The 22848-nt window shown below is 47.5% G+C and overlaps 1 protein-coding gene across 3 annotated transcripts in view; it reads left to right on the forward strand.

Annotated features, from left to right (window-relative positions):
* The window catches only part of fto (FTO alpha-ketoglutarate dependent dioxygenase), a 637435-nt gene that overhangs the window by 279268 nt on the left and 335319 nt on the right, over window positions 1-22848 (forward strand). Inside the window, exon 8 of one of the 3 annotated variants that reach the window (XM_072518266.1) lies at window positions 6009-6227. The exons of the other annotated variants lie outside the window; for them this stretch is intronic. Within the exon in view, the coding sequence (XP_072374367.1) occupies window positions 6009-6071 (63 nt within the window). The 3' untranslated portion in view covers window positions 6072-6227. Of the gene's footprint in view, window positions 1-6008; window positions 6228-22848 lie in introns of those variants that run through there. 3 annotated transcript variants of the gene reach the window in all.

Below are 22848 nucleotides of genomic sequence, written 5' to 3' on the forward strand. Positions count from 1 at the left end.
GCATGGTCTTGCCAAAGTACCCCGCCTCGGGACATCCTTTCCTGCAGTGTATGAGGTAGACAACGTTGGCCGAGTCACATGAGTATGTACTGTGTACCTGGTGGGTGGTGTTCTCACGTGTAATGGTGATATCCATGTCGATGATCTGGCACATCTTGCAGAGGTTGCCATGGCAGGATTGTGTGGTGTTGTGTTCTCTGTTCTCCTAAAGGCTGGTTAGTTTGAGGTTGCGCAGTTGTTTGAAGGCAAGTTTCTCTGAAGTGCCTTCTGGAGTTTTCAATGTGCAGTTAAATGTGGAAATCCAGAAGTTGCTATCAGCGATTCTATGCTTTTGAATAGGATGGATTGTTTAAATTCCTGCAATTGATTATAAATCATTGAGCTGACAAGAACTTCCAATGTTACACTATTCGGCATGCTGTAAAAGCCGTTTTAACGGTCCTTGTTAGATGAGGGATTTCTAGGCGTTAAGAGTGTATTATGCCCATAATTACTATTGAACACCTTCCCTAGTCCTGAAAAACAAATCTTATATTTATGGAATTTCAGATTTCTCCATTATGATAAAAGTTTCCACATTTTAATTTACCTTTGCTTTTCCTGATATATATTTCTGATCTCGATCTTAATGTGCAGGAGACAATCTCAATGTTTGTGGATGATATAAAACCTGGAAGTATTGTAAACTGTGAAGAGGACAGTTGGTGGAGTGGCAGATAGGTGACAGTTGAAGTTCAATGAGGAGAAGTGTGAGGTGATGTATTTGTCAGGAAGAACATGGAGAAACAATATGCAATAAGTGGTAAAATTCTGAAAGGAGTTCTAAAAGGAGCAAAGGGACCTGGGTTCAATATGCATAGATCATTGATGGTGGCAGGACAGGTGGAGAGAGCAGTTCATAAAGCAAGTAGTATTCTAGAATTTTTTAATGGGGCATAGCCTACAAGAGCAAAGAGGTTATGCTGAACACATACACGACACAAGTTAGACCTCGGTTGGAATATCGCTCACATCACATTTGCTTCTTTTGCAAATCACCTTAAATCTGTGGCCTCTTCTTCGTGATCCTTTTACAAGTGAGAACAATTCTGCACTCTCTCCAATGCATTCACATCCTTCCTATAGTGTGGGTCCTAGAGCTGTACTAGTTTCTAGTTTTCAATCATATCTTCCGCCTCAACCTCATGAATTATGCACCTGGGGGTTTTGCACCGTGTTCCATATCGGAGTGGGTATGATGGTGCACATCCTGCCATCATATCTGGGTGCCATGTTGAAAATGCGGCCAACGTCACCGAGCGACTTCAGAAAAAAGATGAACCTCCTGAAAAAAAGATGGATCTCTGGGAACACTCCGCTGCTGGAAGATGTACCTTCTTGATGACAAGGAAGATCCATCTGTGCATGCTTCCCCCGCCCTCTGCTGTGGTGTTCTGGTTCCAGAGTTAGTGTCGGCCTCCATCTCGAACTTCGGAGGCAGTCCCGGGCATTGTTCAGGTGAGCTCCAACTTCTGCATGTCACGTAGTTCCAGGTGTGCTCTGGACTGGCGTGTTTTCCTGCTGCCATCGCAGAGAATCGGTCGTGGATAGAAGATTTCCGTCGGGCCTTGATCTGTCTCCCATTATTGGGATACATAACAGTTTCACACTGGCTTCCAGCGGGTTTCCTAGTCCACCATGGCAGGCACCAGTGGAAGATCCTGCAGGAATTTCACACCAGCATAAAGCTGATTTTTGAACTCTAGCTGAATTCTTCCGCCCCCCCCCCCCCCATCCCCCACCACTGCTCCCACCCAGCCATTGAACACGCTGGCGGGGCCATGGGTGAATTTCACCCAGTGGAATAAATTAATTTGGCCACATCAACACCGCACGAAAAGCGCAGAAATTCTATATACACAGGCAAAATGTGGATTAAAATTTGCATGCAACGTGTCAAAAAATCATGGTTAAATATGAAAAGTGCTATAAATCATTTCAAAAGAGTAAACAGAATAACTGAGTGGGCAGATGCTGTCACATGAACTTCAGTATGGAAACATGTGACCCATGATGGGCATACAAACTAAATGATAAAATTTTAAAAGGAACAGGGAGACTTAGGGATTCAAAAACATAGATCTATACAAGTGGGAGGACAAGTTGTTAAAACTGTAAAATAAAAAAAATACAAGGATTGTAGCTTCTAGTGAAAGGTGTGGAAAATGTAGAAATAAATAAGACTTCACCGGAAAGGAAAATTGGATTAGATGTATAATGGGCCACCAATTCGCTGCTGTCTGTTTTACACTCCTGTTGAAGGTGAATTCACCTCCATTGAGTAAAGATTCGTATGCCTTATTTTAGGAAGGATATTGAGACCAATGAGAATCATAGAATCAAGACCCTCTGAAAGAGCGCCCTACCTCGGTCCACATCCCATGCTATCCCCGTAAGCCGACCTAACCTTTGGACACTAAGGGGCAATTTTAGCATGCACATGTCTTGCACATCTTTGGACTGTGGAAGGAAATCGGAGCTCCGGAGGAACCCACGCAGTCACGAGAAGAATGTACGATCTCCACACAAACAGTCACCCCAAGGTCAGAATTGAACCTGTGGGACTGTGAGACAGCAGTGCTGCCCCATGCAGAATAAATTCATTGTGATGACACAATGAACAATTTTAGTTGTGAGGAGAGACTGGAGAAACTGGGATTCTTCTTAGTAGAATAGAAGTTAAGAGGAGATCTCATAGAGGCATCAAAAAAACTAAAGGCTTTTGATGAGGTAAATAGAGGAAAAATTATTTACACTAATGGGTAAGTCAATAACAAGAGGGAATAAATTTATGATCATTACCAGAGAACCAAAGGGACAAGTTAAGATGATTTTCATGGAATTACTTCAGAAACAGGGGCTGGATTCTCCGCAATCGGCGCGATGTCCGCCGACCGGTGGCAAAAATGGCACGAATCAGTCCGGCTTCGCGCCGCCCCAAAGGTGCGGAATCCTCCGCATCTTGAGGGGCCGAGCCCTAACCTTGAGGGGCTAGGCCCGCGCCGGACTGATTTCCGCCCCGCCAGCTGGCAGGAAAGGCCTTTGGTGCCCCGCCAGCTGGCGCGAAACTGACTTTGCCGTGCGGTGCATGCGCGGGAGCGTCAGCGGCCGCTCACGGCATCCCCGCGCATGCGCAGTGGAGGGAGTCTCTTACGCCTCCGTCATAGTGGAGACCATGGTGAAGGCGGAAGGAAAAGAATGCCCCCACGGCACAGGCTCGCCCGCGGATCGGTGGGCCCCGATCGCGGGCCAGGCCACCGTGGGGGCACCCCCCGGTGCCAGATCGCCCCGCCCCCCCCCCAGGACCCCGGAGCCCGCCGGTAAGAGAGGTGGTTTGATTCTCGCCGGCGGGACAGGCATTCCAGCAGCGGGACTTCGGCCCATCGCGGGCGGGAGAATCGCCAGGGGGGGCCCGCCAATCGGCTCGGCGTGATTTCCACACCCGCCGAATATCCGGCGCCGGAGAATTCGGCAACCGGCGGGGGCGGGATTCACGCCAGCCCCCGGCGATTCTCCGACCCGGCGGGGTGTCGGAGAATCCCGTCCCTGTAGTGGAAGCAGAATCCATAACAGTTTTTCAAAACGTAATGGATATTCATTTCAAAAAGCAACATTTCAAAGACTATAGAAATGGTACCAGAGGATGAAATGGAAGGTGTGATGAGCACAGGGCCTCCTTCTGTGATGTAGGCTTTGTGCTTCTGTCAACATAAAAAACAGATGTTTGGGTTTCCATCACTTTATCTGGACTACACACTATTTACATCCAAGTAAAAGGATGCAAACTTATTCACAAGTGTAAGATTCTAGTCTGGGAGCACAGATTACCCAAAAAGGAGGTCAAGCTCATAAGTAATTTTAAACTGGTTTATTAAGAAGTAGCAGTTTAAAAATAATCGACAGAAAAAGCATAGGATCGGTTACAGATTTACCAGTCCAAGACGGCTCTCTCAAGCCGAAGTTAGGAAGCTCTTCCCCAGACCTCTTCCTTCTGAAGAAGGCCGAAGCCAAAATAGTTCAAAAAACTCTTTCCTTAAGGAGTGATTTCTTTCCTCTTGAGAGCCTGTTTTTAACCTTTCCCAGGCAGTTGGTTTACATATGGCTCATGAGATCGAACCCTATCAGAAATGTCTGTGCTAGAGTCATGTTCTTGGCAGTGACAACAAGCCTGTCGTATGTTTTTCTGTCAGGAAACTGTCACGGAAGCTTTCTTTGTAAGATTTCTGTAATATTCAATACATTTATTAACATTTTATAATGATACAGAAATTTCTTATAGAAGCTACACTTTTATGACAACAGGTTTTTGCTTCTATTTTCCCTGCTATCTGTGCAGGGAAACACCCAGTCTCCTCTGTGTACCAAAACTGAGATTGGGTGGGATTTTTCACATCCGCCGCAGTATGCAATGTATGGCAGAACACAACCATTGGCAGGTAGCAACACCTTCCGGTCCCGCTGCTGTAACCGGGGTTTCTCATTGTTTGCACCTTGGCCACCAGGGATCCGCATGCAGGATCAGAAGAATTGGCCGGCGGGAACAAACAGAAAATCCCACCCGTTGGAATTGGTTTCCATAACTTGGTTGTGCAACCCATCAGTGCTGTATCACATTGTGCTGCCTCTCCAATACATTTCCCCTAGTAACCACGGGGGGAATTATAATTTTGACTTATTCGCAGAATTTTTAGATAAGGCAGAAAAAGATTGATTACCTGTTTAAACAATATAAAATCTAAAACACCATTAACTATGGCAATTATTAATTACAATGGTAACAATGAAGGTGCCACATATTAGACCACCCAAAGGCAAAATAAGCATTGGTCGTGAAACCCCTACATATAAAATTCTACATATCTAAAATTAATTTTTTTTCCCCCACAAAATAATGTCCGGAACAAAGTGTCAACAATTTCTTCCTCATTTGTTAGCCTGGGTTTGTGAGGGACAATTAAAGCAATGCAATGTTATATGGAAGCTAGCTTAATTCAAAGAATATGGAATAATGTACCTGGAAGTGAGTATCCTACCCATAAGCCTGCCACCTAGTAAGTTTTATTTTCTCACATAATGCAGTATTTCAGCTGTCTGAGGGCCTTTTGGTTTCTTTTTCTCACAACTCTCTTCAATAGTTTTTGTTGCTTAATTCTTTAATATTACAAGAGCTCAATTAGTCTCTTTTTCAGTTTCGAGCAATATTTGCATTACTCTCGTGGTTTGTTCATTTAGGGCTGTCAATAGTTCCATGTGGCAGAAGTCCGTTGCAGATAATCGAATATGTGACATGTTCATCATTACCACTACACATTATGTGTACTTTTATAATTGCCCCAGTATTTGTTGTTCTGGATTTTAGGTTGTTTAAGTTGGTAATTAAAAGTCAGAATTCTTTTGTGAACTGTCACAAAACTATCGAGCAAACAGAAGTGGACCATCCTTTGAGGTCACATCACAATCGTACTACATGGCTACAATTTAAATTGTCTTCCTTTTGTTTTTACTGATGTGCACAGGAGGTTTATATGGGGAAGAAGCAAGAGCCCTCTAAGCAAAATAACTTATTGTAAAAGTGTCACAATGAAAGCACATTATTTGTGTCTCCATAGCAGAGTTGTTTAGCTTTTGCTTTGTGCATCCGACCACAAACTAGTTTTTCATTTAACAATAGACATTTTTGGGGGAGTTTTGCCCCTTTGACCTTTGATGCACTGACCCTCACGCATCACATTAAAAATCCCCTTTTTCTCTCCCTCTCTCCCTTTCGCAATCTCTCTATTGCTCTCTACCCCTTCTTGGCTATGAATGTTTCTATTCCTAAAGGACAGTTTGATTATAATTTTACTAGTACTTTGCACTTATTAATCATATGCCATATGTTATTACCAGACTAAATACAAGACACAAGTGGTTAAAATAGAAAGCGTGACAAAATTGCTTTTGTGAGCAAATGTTTCTTCCTTTTTTAGGTAACATTTGGCTTCAGCAATGTACATGTGGATTGTACACACCAGCACAATGAAATGGATTAACTTGTGCGCTTTTGTAGCTTGATTCTGTCCTGTAATTCTGAATCATTATTGAAGCATGCAGCAGACGGACTTCTTCAGCATTCATTAAGGACCATAAGTGCTTGCTGTAACTTATGTTTGGATCTGACCAAAAGAGAAGAGAATTAAATACAAAAGACTGGTCTACAACAAAGACTTCCTTTCTGCCTCAGTACTTCTGCAAAAACATATGTTCAGCAGTGCAGGCAACTGTTGGGTTAAGGACACTCTAAGGAAAAGAATACAAAGGAAAGTCTCTGCTCTGCTTTCACAATGGTTTGAAGCATATTCACTTGTTAGGACTAGACTGTCAGCTGGTTCCTTTTGCAAGTGTAATTTCTTTCGTTGCTCTTCAAAAACATTTATTTTGCTAATGTTTTACACTTCATGGAATCTGGCCTGTATGGAAGTGCAACTTCGATTCTGACATAATTGATGTCAGGCTAAAGGAGTAGCCTGCTCTGAGGGTAAATCACCTATGGTTTAGAGGGTTCCAAGTCACTTATCTTTTGTAACTTCAAGAACCTGAGTGCACAACTCTTAAACTTGAAGAGTTGGGGTTAAAGCAGAATAATGGAGTAACTCTAGAGCGACCACTTTATTGCTTGTCTAGCCTTAAAGCAGCTTCTTATGTAAAGCAATTGAAATTACCACATCACATTTATGAACCTGAGGAACAAAGTGTCTTCAGAACAAAGTAAAAGCAGAGTTAGGTTTCACTGTGGAAAAGTGCCGAAGCTGATAGAGTACGGTGGGACTGATTTTCCCTCTGTAGAACAGTAAGGCCTATAATTGGGCTGGGTAGCCATATAATTTAATTAGTGGCATTGATTGGTCCACTGCAAGCTTGGAGCAGACTGCTGGGGTCCGAATCACCTACTTGTTTCAGTCAGTAGGCCCTTTTTGATATGCAAATTGGGTTCAGTGCTGTATGTATGACCTCAATTTTAGGATGAGAGTGGTGCTATCTGTGCCCCATGTGTGATAGAGCCGAACAGGCCCTGATAAATTGTGTTTGTGGGATTTGGAGGAGGAATGTTCATTCCTGTCTGCTTCACCTTCCCCTTCTCTCCCACTCTATTGGGCTTACAGGATGTACCTGAGACTGACTACCCACATTCTTGTGGACCAATGTCAGAAAGCTTGGTGCAAAAGAATACATTCTGGCAAACAAGTGAAAGAGAATTGGTTAAAATTAAAATCTAAACCATGACAAAAAAAGGAATGTTAATTTAATATAGGGCGCGATTTACTGGAAGCATCCCGCCGAGATCGGAGCAGGACGTGACAGGTAGATCCTGGGTGAGTCCGCCCCCGGGATTACCGAGACAGCCGATCTGGATCACGCTCACAATGGGCGGGACCCAGTCTTGCACGGGAAAAGTGAGTTTATAAACCCATTTAGCCATGCTGATGGCGGATCAAACAACCACTCAGCATCTATCGGCTGTGCCAAGGAGACCCCGGCCGAGCGCCGTTTAAAATCAGAGGTAACGACACCAGGTGTGGTTCCCAGGCCATTGGTGATTCCTGGGTGGTTAGGGAGAGAGAAAGGTGCCCCCCTGGCTCTCCCGCTGGCACATAGGCACCATGGCATTGCCAGCCTGGCACCTTAGCACTGCCACCTTGGCACTGCCGAGGTACATGGGTGGCACTTCCAGGTTAGCAGCAAAACTGCCAGTGTACAAGGGTGGCAGTGCCAGCATGCCCAGGTCCAGGTTGGCACTACCAAGGGTCAGGGTCTGAGGGGGGCCATGCCCATGAAACAGACGATGGGGAGATAAAGGACAGGCATGAAGGGGCCTGATAAATGTTGGGGGTCCTGAAAAGTGGGGGGCCCGAAAGGGAGGGTGGGAAGGCCTGTTAGGGTGCCTAGCAGGATCACATTAGACATCACCATTGTGGGCAGGATCCAGATCAGGTGAATTTGCATATTAAAATGTTGCAGTAAACATCACTTTAATATGCACTCGCCGGAGTTATCCAAGGTGTGGATCTAACCCCCGCACCTCAGAAACCCAAAGCAAGCGCCAGATAGTACTGGTCTCCCCAAACATGGACCAAATGTACCAGCAATTGGAGTGTCCCAGGAGAGTGAGGGTCCCTGGGTGGTTGGGCTCTAGGCAGGGTGGTATCCTGGCACCCCTTATGCCACCTGGGCACCCTCGCACTGCCAGCCTGGCAATGTGCCCTGGGCACCATGGCAGTGCCACTCAGGTACCAGCCTCGCACTGCCATGGAGCCAGGCTGGCAATGCCAAGGTGCCTGGGTGGCATTTTGCCTGCACCTGGGGTCAGGGTCGGCGGCAGGTTCGGAGGCTGCGGTGAGGGCGTCTAGATATTGGGGCATGATTTATAAATGCCAGCGAAGCTTGTTAATGTAGGAAATGGGACTGGGAGTACAGCCTTGGCAGGACATTCCTCGCCGAGGCCTCAAAATGAGTCCCGTTCGATAGCATGCAGCGGGATTCCCCGACCCCCCCGCTGGGTCGGAGAATCCCGGGGGGGGGGGGGGGGGGCGGCGTGAATCCCGCCCTGCCGCCAGCTGACGTATTCTCCGGTGCTGGTTTTCGGGCGGAGGCGGGGTTGACGCCACGTTGGTCGGGGGCCGTTGGAGTGGCCCCCCCGGCAATTCTCTGGCCGAGTGGCTGTCCGTTTCAGGCTAGTCCTGCCGGCGTGGATTAGACATGGTCCACACGGCGGGACCTGGCAGGTAAGTCAGCTGGGGCGGTCCTCGGGGGGTGGGGGGGGATCCAACCCCTGGGGGGCCCCCACAGTGATCTGGCCTGCAATCGGGGCCCACCGATCTGCGGGCGGGCCTGTGCCGTGGGGGGCACACCTTCCTTCCGCGCCGGCCCCTGTAGGGCTCCACCATGGCCGGCGCAGATAAGACAATCTCCTGCGCATGTGGCAGAATACGCCGGCCGGTCTGCGCATGCGCAAGATCACGCCGGCCCTTCGCCGCATGCGCTAACTCGCGCAGTCCCTTCGGCGCCGGCTGGCGCGGCGCCAACCCCTCTGTCGCCCATCTAGCCGCCGGAAGTGCGGAGAATTCCGCACATTCGGGGGCTGTTGATGCTGGAGTGGTTCGTGCTGGTTTTCCCGCCGGTGTGGGGACTTAGTCGCTGGAAAGGAGAATCCCGCCCATGGTCTTTCTCAGCGTTGCGAGCACAGGGGAACACCTGGCTAAACACGCTCGTCATAGGACTGTTTCATTTCCGATAAAATGTGCCCCAAGTGTGGTTGATAGCGGAGTGGGTCTTGCCCAAAAGGTTGGTGAGAAACACCCTGGAAAACACACCCAAAATGACACTGAGAGCTCGATTATATGGCCACGCTTCGCCCAAAAAGCAGCTCGCAGCGGTGCAGCATGGCCGAGAAAATACGGGAGACCCGTCTCCCGGGATCTACCCGGCTTGCACCGCCTCGTGAAATCCAACAGGATCTCGAGTGATGTTGCAATGTAAACCCCGCCCACAATGGGCGGGATCACTTTTTGGCAAATCTGCATATTAGAACAAGCCACTTAGTCTGACTCTAATGTGCAGATTCCCGAGGTACCTGAGGCTTCCTTTGCCTCGGAGACCTCGTGCGAGTGCCGCTCAGCACTGGTCTCCGCAAAAGGGTGGTTGCATTGGGGGTCTTGGGGATCGGGACATCATTTTCTCACTACACTGGGAAGTTACGGCGAGCAGAGCTCCCCAGCGTATAATACACTTTTGACATGTGCGGCCTCGTCCATGCATTCCTCACTGAGGCCCTTTATACGTGGGTCACGTTGTATAGCCATGTGTTTCTGGCCGCTGCGAATGCCGGGAAACACGCGGCTGAACACGCTAAGGGGCTTTGTTCCCAATTAGTTGAATCGCCCTCATAGAAGTTTTTCCATTGAATCGTGCCCCATATCTCAGCTGGGGTAATGGTAGATGTTCTACATCTTACCCAGGTGAGGGTGGGGACACTCCAATTCTTGATTCTTAATCATTAACCCTTAGTGGAATTACACATGTTTGAACATTAGAATCATAGAATCATGGAAGTTTACAGCATGGAAACAGGCCCTTCGGCCCAACCAGTCCATGCCGCCCAGTTTTTACCATTAAGCTAGTCCCAGTTGCCCGCACTTGGCCCATAACCCTCTATACCCATCTTACCCATGTAACTATCTAAATGCTTTTTAAAAGACACAATTGTACCCGCCTCTACTACTACCTCTGGCAGCACATTCCAGACACTCACTACCCTCTGAGTGAAGAAATTGCCCCTCTGGGAGCTTCTGAATCTCTCCCCCTCACCTTAAACCTATGCCCTCTAGTTTTAGACTCCCCTACCTTTGGGAAAAGATGTTGACTATCTACCTTATCGATGCCCCTCATTATTTTATAGACCTCTATAAGTTCACCCCTAAGCCTCCTACGCTCCAGGGAAAAAAGTCCCAGTCTATCCAGCCTCTCCTTATAACTCAAACCATCAAGTCCCGGTAACATCCTAGTAAATCTTTTCTGCACTCTTTCTAGTTTAATAATATCCTTTCTATAATAGGGTGACCAGAACTGCACACAGTATTCCAAGTGTGGCCGTACCAATGTCTTGTACAACTTCAACAAGACGTCCCAACTCCTGTATTCAATGTTCTGACCAATGAAACCAAGCATGCCGAATGCCTTCTTCACCACCCTGTCCACCTGCGACTCCACCTTCAAGGAGCTATGAACCTGTACTCCTAGATCTCTTTGTTCTATAACTCTCCCCAACGCCATACCATTAACTGAGTAGGTCCTGGCCTGATTCGATCTGCCAAAATGCATCACCTCACATTTATCTAAATTAAACTCCATCTGCCATTCGCGGCCCACTGGCCTAATTGATCAAGATCCCGTTGCAATCCTAGATAACCTTCATCACTATCCACTGTGCCACCAATCTTGGTGTCATCTGCAAACTTACTAACCATGCCTCCTAAATTCTCATCCAAATCATTAATATAAATCACAAATAACAGTGGACCCAGCACCGATCCCTGAGGCACACCACTGGTCACAGGTCTCCAGTTTGAAAAACAACCCTCTACAACCACCCTCTGTCTTCTGTCGTCCAGCCAATTTTGAATCCAATTGGCAACCTCACCCTGGATCCCGTGAGCTTTAACCTTCTGCAACAACCTACCATGCGGTACCTTGTCAAAGGCTTTGCTAAAGTCCATGTAGACAACATCTACTGCACTGCCCTCATCTACCTTCTTGGTCACCCCCTCAAAAAACTCAATCAAATTTGTGAGACATGATTTTCCACGCACAAAGCCATGCTGACTGCCCCGAATCAGTCCTTGCCTCTCTAAATGCTTGTAGATCCAGTCTCTCAGAATACCTTCTAGCAACTCACCTACTACAGACGTTAGGCTCACCGGTCTGTAGTTCCCAGGCTTTTCCCTGCTGCCCTTCTTAAACAAGGGCACAACATTCGCTACTCTCCAATCTTCAGGCACCTCACCTGTGGCTGCCGATGATTCAAATATCTCTGTTAGGGGACCCGCAATTTCCTCCCTAGCCTCCCACAACATCCTGGGATACATTTCATCAGGTCCCGGGGATTTATCTACCTTTATGCGCTTTAAGACTTCCAGCACCTCCTCCTCTGTACTATGCACACTTCTCAAGACATCACTATTTATTTCCCTTAGTTTCCTAACATCCATGCCTTTCTCCACCGTGAATACCGATGAGAAATATTCATTCAGGATCTCACCCAACTCTTGTGGCTCTGCACATAGATGTCCTTGTTGATCCTTAAGAGGCCCTACTCTGTCCCTAGTTACTCTTTTTCTCTTTATGTATCTGTAGAAGCTCTTTGGATTCTCCTTTGCATTATTTGCCAAAGCAATTTCATGTCCCCTTTTTGCCCTCCTGATTTCCCTCTTAACTCTATTTCGACAATCTCTGTACTCTTCAAGGGATCCACTTGATCCCAGTTGTTTATGTACGTCATATGCCTCCTTCTTCTTTTTGACCAGAGTCTCAATATCTCGAGTCATCCAGGGTTCCCTACTTCTACCAGCCTTGCCCTTCACTCTAAAGGGAATGTGCTTACCCTGAACCCTGGTTAACACATTTTTAAAAGCCTCCCATTTACCAGCCATCCCTTTGCCTGCCAACAGTCTCCCCCAATCTACCTCTGAAAGTTCCTGCCTGATACCATCAAAATTGGCCTTGCCCCAATTAAGAATTTTAACTCTTGGGCCAGACCTATCATTCTCCATAGCTATCTTACAACTAATGGCGTTATGGTCACTTGTCCCAAAGTGATCCCTCACTAACACTTCTGGCACTTGCCCTTCCTTATTTCCCAAGACGAGGTCAAGTTTTGCCCCCTCTCTAGTCGGTCCATCCACATACTGAATGAGAAATTCCTCCTGAATACACTCAACAAATTTCCCTCCATCCAAGCCCCTAATGCTATGGCTGTCCCAGTCAATGTTGGGAAAGTTAAAGTCCCCTACTATTACCACCCTATTTTTCTTGCAGCTATCTGTAATCTCCTTACATATTTGCTCCTCAATTTCCCGCTGACTATTTGGGGGCCTGTAGTACAGTCCTATCAAGATGATCTCTCCCTTCTTATTTTTCAGTTCCACCCATATAGACTCAGTGGGCGAACCCTCGGATATATCCCCTCTAAGTACTGCCGTGATGTTCTCCCTAATCAAAAACGCCACTCCCCCTCCTCTCTTACCTCCTGTTCTATCCTTTCTATAGCATCTGTACCCGGGAACATTGAGCTGCCAGTCCTGCCCCTCCCTTAGCCATGTTTCAGTCATAGCTATAATATCCCAGTCCCATGTTCCCATCCATGCCCTGAGTTCATCCGCTTTGCCCGTCAGGCCCCTTGCATTGAAATAAATGCAGTTTAATGTAGACTTTCCTTGCTCTCTGCCCTGCTTTCTCTGGTCATGCTTTACACACTCTCCCTTCCTGCCTTTTGTTTCCGTCCCCACTGACTTCCTACATCGGTTCCCATCCCCCTGCCACATTAGTTTAAACCCTCCCCAACTGCACTAGCAAACACACCCCCAAGACCATTGGTTCCGGTCCCACTCAGATGCAGACCGTCCGATTTGTACAGGTCCCACCTCCCCCAGAACCGGTTCCAATGTCCCAGGAATTTGAAACCCTCCCTCTTGCACCATCTCTCAAGCCACGTATTCATCCTAGCTATCCTAGCTAACATTAAATGAGAGCAGGATCAGGCTTGGCTGTGATGTCCGCAATGGGTGAATAGCCCGTCAACGTGCACCATCAATCCTTTCTTATGAGTAATGGCCACTTAGGTAAGCAATCAGAGGGTGATTGACACCCTTAAAAAAATACTAAAGTAAGGAGTGTGGTATTATCAGGTATTGCAGTACCCGAGAGACTGAAGACCATTGGACATCTTTGTGCTCCATTGACAAGGGCATACTCCGAGAGAAGCAAGAAGTGAAGCAGGTAAGAGAAAGATGACAAACAGGAGACTCCAGCCAACCACAGGCTTCCAGGATGCTACTGGACAAAGCATCAGGAGAAACCTCATTCTTCTCTTCATCATCTCATCCAATACAACTGACATGTCCCATCCTTTCTACTTGAGCTCCAATGGAGGAGCCACTGTAAAATATCACGTGGATTTCTATTGGAAAAACCTCAACCCGAGAAACAACAAAAGATCTTGGCACAAAGCATGATCTGTAACTGTGGTATTACCAGGTATTGCAGTACCCGAGAGGCTGTAGACCATTGGGTAAACCTAGGAGTTTACCATTGGCTGTTTGGTTTGTAGCTCCGCCCTGACAGGCGGGGTATAAGAACCGGTGCCATCCCAGCAGCCCTCATTCTGCACCGAAGTTGCTGGGGAACAGTTCTAGTCTATTAAATCCGTCAGTTATGTTACTACGTCGTCTTTAATTGTAATTGATCGTGCATCAATGAGTCAATTATTTTGAGGAGGAAGGGAAGGAGAAATATTGGCCAGCAAAAAAAAAGAACTGCTACAGAGAAGGAATTACGTCTTCCTTGACAAAGCTCTAAATAAAAGCTGTCTACGCTTGGCAAGAATCCAATCCCCCTGTGATCCTAGATAGATTGCACAAGGGCTCTAACTTAACTTAATTCTCTAACTTGAAGAGAGTCCAATATTTTTACAATCCTCATTAGATCAGATGTGTACACTTAGCAAGAAGCTAAACTCCCTTGAAGGGAGTTCAATTGCCCTGCAACCTTAGCTTAAAACGGGCTACTGTAGGGTCTTAACAGTTGCTAGCTGTAGAGAGTAGCAGCCGCCCTAGACGCTGGTAACAGCCAAAGATATATCTGAGGATCTTGCATTATAGAAATAAAGTGTCCGAAGTGAAAGACTAGTACGAGATTGATACAACAGTGGATATTTTTAAGGGAGGAGAGTTCAACCTGGTCAAATGATCAGAAGTCCAATACCTCCTACAAAAGTGAAGCGAGAAGAGAAAGGGTTTATCTGTGTCATTGGCGATAAAATAAGAGAATCGTCAGGCATCTTAAACTTAGGGGAGTGGAGGTTTGATGGAACATACAAGGAGTAAATGAAAAACAAGAGATGTTTTCCAAATAACAATTAATTACATTTAATTAATTAAATATTTTACATTCTGTATGAGGTTAATAGCCAAAGAAGCAAACTACCCCATCTGATACTGCAACTCAGTGATAACTTCAACTTGGCTGAAATATCTCAATTAAAAAAGAAATGACCAACAAAACTAAAGCTATTTCAACTGTTGGATTATGGTCACTGCTCTTTCCCAAAGCTTCATGTGCCTGATAAATTCCCAGTTACAGTCACCAGAGTTGCTTTTGGTAGCTTGTTGAATAACCTAAGGATAGAAGGCAGCACGGTAGCACAAGTGGATAGCACTGTGGCTTCACAGCGCCAGGGTCCCAGGTTCAATTCGCCACTGGGTCACTGTCTGTGCGGAGTCTGCACGTTCTCCCCGTGTCTGCGTGGGTTTCCTCCGGGTGCTCCGATTTCCTCCCACTGTCCAAACCTAGTTTAGGTGCAGGTTAGGTGGATTGGCCTTGATCAATTGCCCTTACTGACCAAAAAGGTTAGGAGGGGTTGTTGGGTTACGGGGGCGGGGTGGAGGTGAGGGTTTGGGTGAGTCAGTGCAGACTCAATGGGCCGGGTGGCCTCCTTCTGCACTGTGTGTTCTATGTTCAATGTTCTATGGTCAGAGTATTTATACAAAGGAGATTTCTAATGAGGGACATAGAGAAGAACAGAAGAATTGTTAGTTGGTGTGTGACTGGCCAGTCTGAGATTTTCTGTAACAGCAGAGGGACCAAACATCAAACCACATTTCCTGACCTAAGAAAGGAGTTATTTCATCAGTGGTAGTTACTGCATTTTGCATGAAAGATTTAAGGGGAGCGATCCTGACCCAAAATTTCTCAGTTAATTTGTGGCTTCTTTTTCAGAGAATTTCCCACCGGCCCCCCCTCCACCCTCATTTCATGGGCAAGGCCCTCTGACCCTTGGCAGTTCCACCCTGGCACTCGGGCACCCTTGCACTGCCACCCTGGCAGTGCTCCTATTGGCTTAGCAGTGCCATCTGGGCATCTTGGCAGTGCGAGGGTGCTACTGCCAAGGTGTCAGGTGGGAAGTGCCATGGTGCCTGCGTTCCATGGAGAGGGCCAGGGAGCCACCCTGCACTTACCCTGACCACCCAGGGATCTCCGATGGCCCCCAGGTGCCCTTCTGCCTGGTCCACGTTTGTGTGGACCAGCACTGATCGACACCCGGCTGCAGCCTCCCTGGGGAGGCCGAAGAATCAAGGGAGGTCAAGAGATCCCGTGCAGGTCAGGCGTAAGTCACATTCTCCCCGTGTCTGCCTGGGCCTCATCCCCACAACCCAAAAGATGTGTAGAGTGGGTGGATTGGCCACGCTAAAATTGCCCCTTAATTGGAAAAAAAATAATTGGGTACTTTAAATTTATTTTTAAAAAGGTAGGCCGTAAGTAGGTTTACGACCTACTTCCGCGAACGTCATTCGGTCTTGCCCATTTGGGGTGGGTTTCCGACTCCAACATCTCGCGGGGCTTCGGAGAATCCAGCGAGGCGCAGGACCTATCGGGAGGCTCACTGCAAGCCTCTCCCAGCATTCACTGGCCATGTTGCGTTCAAGCGAGAGCACAATGCGGCCGAAGAATTGCGCACAAGGTATTTTGGAAAGCTCAGCCTCTAGTCCAACTATATATGCCAATGGCCAAACTATCACACTCCATGACCAAATAGCCAGACAAGTGCAAGGCACTGAATCTGTGTTTTATGCATGGGCCAGAAATATACAGAACTATGAATTACTTAATGCTTCCTCAGTTCCATATGTTCATTCAAGTCTTTGACAATTAATCACAGACAGAATCAGAGAATGGTCCCAAATGCATTGGTGTCAGTTTTGAGCTGTACCTATGCCGGTTGAGATGCAGGGCTTGTAGGCGTACAACAGTAGCACAGAGCACTGATGGCTGTAAAGCCTAAGGAACTGGCCTTTGTAACAACCTCTTCCGAGAACAGTTTTTCTTCCTGAAAAGAAAATCCTTTTCGCCTCGTGTCAAAAGCAAACAAATTGCTGAGTGCAGCTTTCGTATTTTCTTTCTCTGTGCTCAATTGTAAACAAAGCACATTACCTAAGTGGTTAATATTTAAGCCATAACATGTCAACATTGTTGTGACATAGCTCAGAGGCAATGAGCTTCCCCTTAAGCTATCATTGGGAACCAAGTGTTAATGATAAAGCATGCTCTAAGACTCCCAGGCAACTCGCTCAAGGATTTTTGAGCCACCCACATTTATTGATTGCTGTCAGTTGTCTGCAGAATAGAACAGGAGAAATTGCAAAGCAGTGGTATTATTTTCCACCATCATATTCAATATTTACTGTAGTAAACATTTTTGTAGACAACATGAAATAAATGTAAAATTATTTGCATGCTGTTCCAAACTGACAATGTCAATTGTTTGTTCAGAACTCCCAAGAAGCTTCAATTTGTAAAATTAGGATTCTAGTATTTTTCCAAGGCTTGTGCCCATTGGCTTGTCATTTATCCTTTCTCTAGAAACGGCTAGAAAATTAAATAAGACCCAAAAATGGGTGCAGGAATTGTGATTAAACCACACCACTTGTTGAATCTGTTCATTTAAATTATTGTAGGGTGAAACCAAGTTTTGAGTGGCTGCATGCATGAGCAAAGGTTGTAAAACCAAGAGAGGCTAGCACCACTTAAAACTATTCTGCACTAAACTTAAAGCCAGCTCGCAACTCTTTAAAGGGAAATGCATTCCAACTGGAGCAAATGCTAGAACTGGTTGCAGTGGAGAGTGTGAACAAGAATACCAAACATTGGTATGACATGGCAAAGAGCCTGCTCCCAAGGTTTTCCAATGCTACACTGGAGTTCTTGTTGAAGAAAGGGCATAGGAATCATAGAATCATAGAAGTTTACAGCATGGAAACAGGCCCTTCGGCCCAACCAGTCCATGCCGCCCAGGTTTTATCATTAAGCTAGTCCCAGTTGCCCGCACTTGGCCCATAACCCTCTATACCCATCTTACCCATGTAACTATCTAAATGCTTTTTAAAAGACACAATTGTACCCGCCTCTACTACTACCTCTGGCAGCACATTCCAGACACTCACTACCCTCTGAGTGAAGAAATTGCCCCTCTGGGCCCTTCTGAATCTCTCCCCTCTCACCTTAAACCTATGCCCTCTAGTTTTAGACTTCCCTACCTTTGGGAAAAGATGTTGACTATCTACCTTATTTATGCCCCTCATTATTTTATAGACCTCTATAAGATCACCCCTAAGCCTCCTACGCTCCAGGGAAAAAAGTCCCAGTCTATCCAGCCTCTCCTTATAGCTCAAACCATCAAGTCCCGGTAACATCCTAGTAAATCTTTTCTGCACTCTTTCTAGTTTAATAATATCCTTTCTATAATAGGGTGACCAGAACTGCACACAGTATTCCAAGTGTGGCCGTACCAATGTCTTGTACAACTTCAACAAGACGTCCCAACTCCTGTATTCAATGTTCTGACCAATGAAACCAAGCATGCCGAATGCCTTCTTCACCACCCTGTCCACCTGCGACTCCACCTTCAAGGAGCTATGAACCTGTACTCCTAGATCTCTTTGTTCTATAACTCTCCCCAACGCCATACCATTAACTGAGTAGGTCCTGGCCTGATTCGATCTGCCAAAATGCATCACCTCACATTTATCTAAATTAAACTCCATCTGCCATTCATCGGCCCACTGGCCTAATTGATCAAGATCCCGTTGCAATCCTAGATAACCTTCTTCACTATCCACTGTGCCACCAATCTTGGTGTCATCTGCAAACTTACTAACCATGCCTCCTAAATTCTCATCCAAATCATTAATATAAGTCACAAATAACAGTGGACCCAGCACCGATCCCTGAGGCACACCACTGGTCACAGGCCTCCAGTTTGAAAAAGGAGGAGTGGACAAAGTCTCAGAAGGCAGTGGGAAGCTTAGCTGTGGCAGTCAATGCCAGGAGTCTAGGCCCGAGGATCTGGATGTCGTCCGTAAAGAGGTTCAATGGCTTCGCCGCAGCGGTCAAGTCAGTCAATGTATCTTCTGATGTCATATCCCATAAATTGCCCTACCAACATAACTTACTGCTCCACATACCCACAACTCATCTGTCAACAATTTATCAATCATGACCGAGACCTAACATTTGTACACATCATTTCACCCTCACACACTGATCACAGCTGCAAGCCTCACAGCCACATCTCACAGCTTACACATTGCTAACTATTCAACCAAACCAGTCACAGCTCTGAAACATAGTCCATCACACTCACTGGGGTACTTCCCTCACTCTCTTGCAGAATGATGCAGTGCATCGCCAGAAACAGCAGGGGCTAACCTGTGAGGCATCAGGCATGGCTGCATGTCCTGATATTAATGGAGAGTGTATTCACCATCATTAGAGTGAGATATGATTGAAGCCATGGCTGGCAGTGATACTGAAACCATTGAAAATGCTCATCTCCCTTGCATCCTACTTCTCCAATTTCTGATTTACAAGCTACAATCATGCACCTCCTACTTTTTCCCCTCCCTTCACCATAACTCTAGCCTTGAGCCTTTCTCCTTTCAGATATCCAAGATTAACCTGATTAGGCAGTGGTGGAAAGAAAGGAGTTAGAGAGCGCAAAGACAGGGATGAAGAAGAAACACCGTCACTTGCTCTCACACTCACAGCCACCAACAGAGATCTGACAATTTAGTGTATTATTGAAGGCAGGATCTGCACGTGGTGAGTGGCCTGCAGTCAGGGCTAGGATAATGCAGGTGCCAGTTAACCAGAGAATGAGTTTGAACACAAATTATTTTGCAGTAGACTCAAATAAGATTGTCAATGGAGCAACCTACAGTAGAAAAACAAACTGCAATGCTTCGTGCATTAATAGCTGCCTATGATAAAGCCTGTGATCACTGCCGAGAAACAATGGGGCATCCAACACCAACTTGGCACACAGCTTTGTGCAGAGCTTGGAGTCCAGTTTTTCTGGTGGAAAATGGTGAAAAATGTCATTACCACTTGATGTAGTAGCTGATGGCTAATGTCTCAGCATCTGCACAAGCACTACTGCAATACCACTGGTGCCTTTGCTGATGCTAGTCAATCAGCTTGTCCAGACTGCTGCTGCCCAAGCCAAGATGGTGTGTGCTTTGTTTTCCTGCAAGGTCACCTGCAGCCTCACCCACTGAAAGTCATCTGCCTTCAACAAATGGCCAGCCATGTTGCAGCCACTGAGGTAGCACTGCGTGTAAGCACAAGGATAGGGGGGCACACACAGAACATACTCACGAAGGCAGGGTTTCCCAAACCTTTCCAGTTGCAGAACCCTTTTGACTCCCCTAGAGCAGTGTTTTTCAAACTTTTTTTCCGGGGACCCATTTTTACCAACCGGCCAACCTTCGGGCCCCAACCCGGTCAACCTTCGCGACCCACACCGGCCAACCTTCGCAACCCACGCCAGCCGACCATCGCGACCCAGGCCGGCCGACCTGCGCGACCCACCATTTTCTCTTACCTTGTTTGTTGCTGACAAAAATGGAGAAAATGATTTTGGGTCCCTTTTTTTTAAAACGCATTTTATTCAAACTTGTATCAAAGTAGGTTACAGCAAATAAACACCCCAGGAAACATTCTTCCCAACAATCAACTATACAGTTTGTACAGATTTTTCTCCTCTTTCACCCTCCCGTTTTGGGTCCTTTGGCCCCCTGAACTTGGAAAAAAAAGGCTGCGACCATATAAAAAAAATGCGGCTGCAACGCGCATGCATGACCGATCTTCAGTGTGCATGCGCATAGTTGTGTATGCGCACCGATGATCGGGCATGCATGCGCAGTGCGGCTGAATTTTTAAAATCTGTTCCTGGCCATTTTGAAGGCCGCTCGCAGCCGGCATTATTAAAAGCCGGCTGCTGCGGCTGTTGCACACGGATTTGCGCAGTCGGGAGCTCCGTGACCGACGGCTCCGCGACCCTCCTAACACCCGCCCGTGACCCACCCGCAGGTCACGCCCCCAAGTTTGACAATGCCTGCCCTAGAGTACTGAGGGGACCCCTAGAAACATTTTTATTATATTGTAGAATTAAACCACAAAAAATGATTATTGCGCAAAACATACAAAAACAAACTTAAAAGATGTTTCTTTGTCTCATACATTTATTGTAACAACAAAGTTATGTTATTTCTCTCACACTCACCCACCTACTCTCATGCGCTCCCACCCACCCTCATCCACTCTCACGCTCATCCACCCTCACGCTCACCCACTCGCCCTCCTCCTAGGTCCCTCCCTGGCCCCTCTGTCCCTTTCGGTTCACCCCCACCCTCAACCCCGATTCCTGTCGGACACCCGCATGGGCAGCATGGTGACACAGTAGTTAGCACTGCTGCCTCACAGCACCAGAATTCCAACCTTGGGTGACTGTCTGTGTTGAGTTTGTGCATTCTCCCCGTGTCTGCGTGGGTTTCCTCTGAGTGCTTCTGCTTCTTCCCACAGTCCAAAGATATGCAGGTTCGGTGGATTAGCCATTCTAAATTGTCCCTTAGTGTCCCAAAGTTAGGTGGGGTGATGGGGTTACAGAGATGGGGAATGGGCCGAGGTAGAGTGGTCTTTCGGAGGGTCGGTGTAGACTTGATTGGCTGAATAGCCTCTTTCTGCACTGTAGGGATTCTATGGGTGCAATCTTCCGGCCTCGTTATGCTCTCGCTCAAGCGAAACGAGGCCGGTGAATAACAGGAGAGGCCAAAATCGAGAATCGGGCGTGGCGCCAAACAGTTTGCGATGAAACCCCCTAGCTACCGTAGGCAAAATCAGGATCTCACCATAGCATGGTGAGAAACCAATTCTCACCATATAAGCCCTATTTCCATTCAAACTGACTGGAGCCACCCCATATCCAAAGACCCCCTGTCATTCAGCAGCCTCCCCAGCAGGTGGTGACGCTGGCGCCGATTAGGTAAAGAGCCCGGGGGCTCTGGCCTTGCTGCCTCTGTGCTCGGCGGGGTTTGGGGACCCTCAGCTGGGGTGAGGGACCTTCAGGTGGGGGACCCTAATAAGGGATGGGCCGCCATGGGAGGGTGGGAGAGGAGACACTTGGGGCAACCACCATGCCAACCCCTGGATCGTGTGTACCCATAACCCCCACCGACTGCTGAGGCCTCTGGCAGTGCAGCTGAAGGCCATCGCTAATAGGGAATTGGCAATCGTGGTTAAGTGAGCACTTCACACAACCCAAGTGGGTCGGTGGGTCATATAGCATGTGGGGGTCATTGGCTAGCATCCCAATCAGACCGCGATGACTGGACACTGTGCTGGAACACTGCGGGAGGCAACCCCACACACACAGCAGCCAACATCCAAACGCCCAGGGGATAGTACACAGCTCCGCGGACATGTCCATGGCCGGAGGGGACCAGTGCCTGGTCCAGGTGACATTATGAGCAGGTGTCCGGGGTACAGCGTAAGGGGTACAGTGAGGGGGGCCCGCTGCAGCCAGGTGTGCATGGGCAGGGCGTTCCGGATGGGGGGGAAGGGGGGATCAATGCGGGAATGGAGGGTCCGCTGTTTGTCAGTTTGACACCCTCTCCCAATTCCTTGCAGATATTGAATACCATGGCAGGGTTATTGGACACAGACGTTGCCCTAGTGGTGCTGCTGCTAGGTGATGCAGGGAGACGACGGAGATGGCGGCAGTAGCAGCAGAATTTGCAGATGCTGGAGGCAGCAGACCATATGCCAGACCCCGCCTCGGAGGAAGAGGACGAGGATGAGGAGGCGGCGCCGGACCAGCAGGGGCTGGAGGACGAGGCCAGGGAGGAACCTGAGGCCCAGCCGGAGGCTGCAGGACAGACGGCAGCGGCAAATGTCCGACAAGTCCAGAGGGCCAGGGAGGCCCTTATACTCGCCCGCTTGACTTAGGACATGGTCTGGTCTGTCATCGTTAACTTACCCGCGCCCCCACCCCCATTTCCCACCCTCACAAGGCATGTGTTACATCACTCCAGGGTGCTGGGACTGTGTCGGCACCATAAGCGGGTCACTGTCGAAGGCAGGGGGTAATGATAGCCCGCAGAGACCAGTGCTCCTAAATCTATGCCATAATCCGACCATGCCCATCTGCTGAGTGCTCGCTCACAC

Source organism: Scyliorhinus torazame, chromosome 10, assembly GCF_047496885.1.
Source record: "Scyliorhinus torazame isolate Kashiwa2021f chromosome 10, sScyTor2.1, whole genome shotgun sequence".
Classification (NCBI taxonomy): domain Eukaryota; kingdom Metazoa; phylum Chordata; class Chondrichthyes; order Carcharhiniformes; family Scyliorhinidae; genus Scyliorhinus; species Scyliorhinus torazame.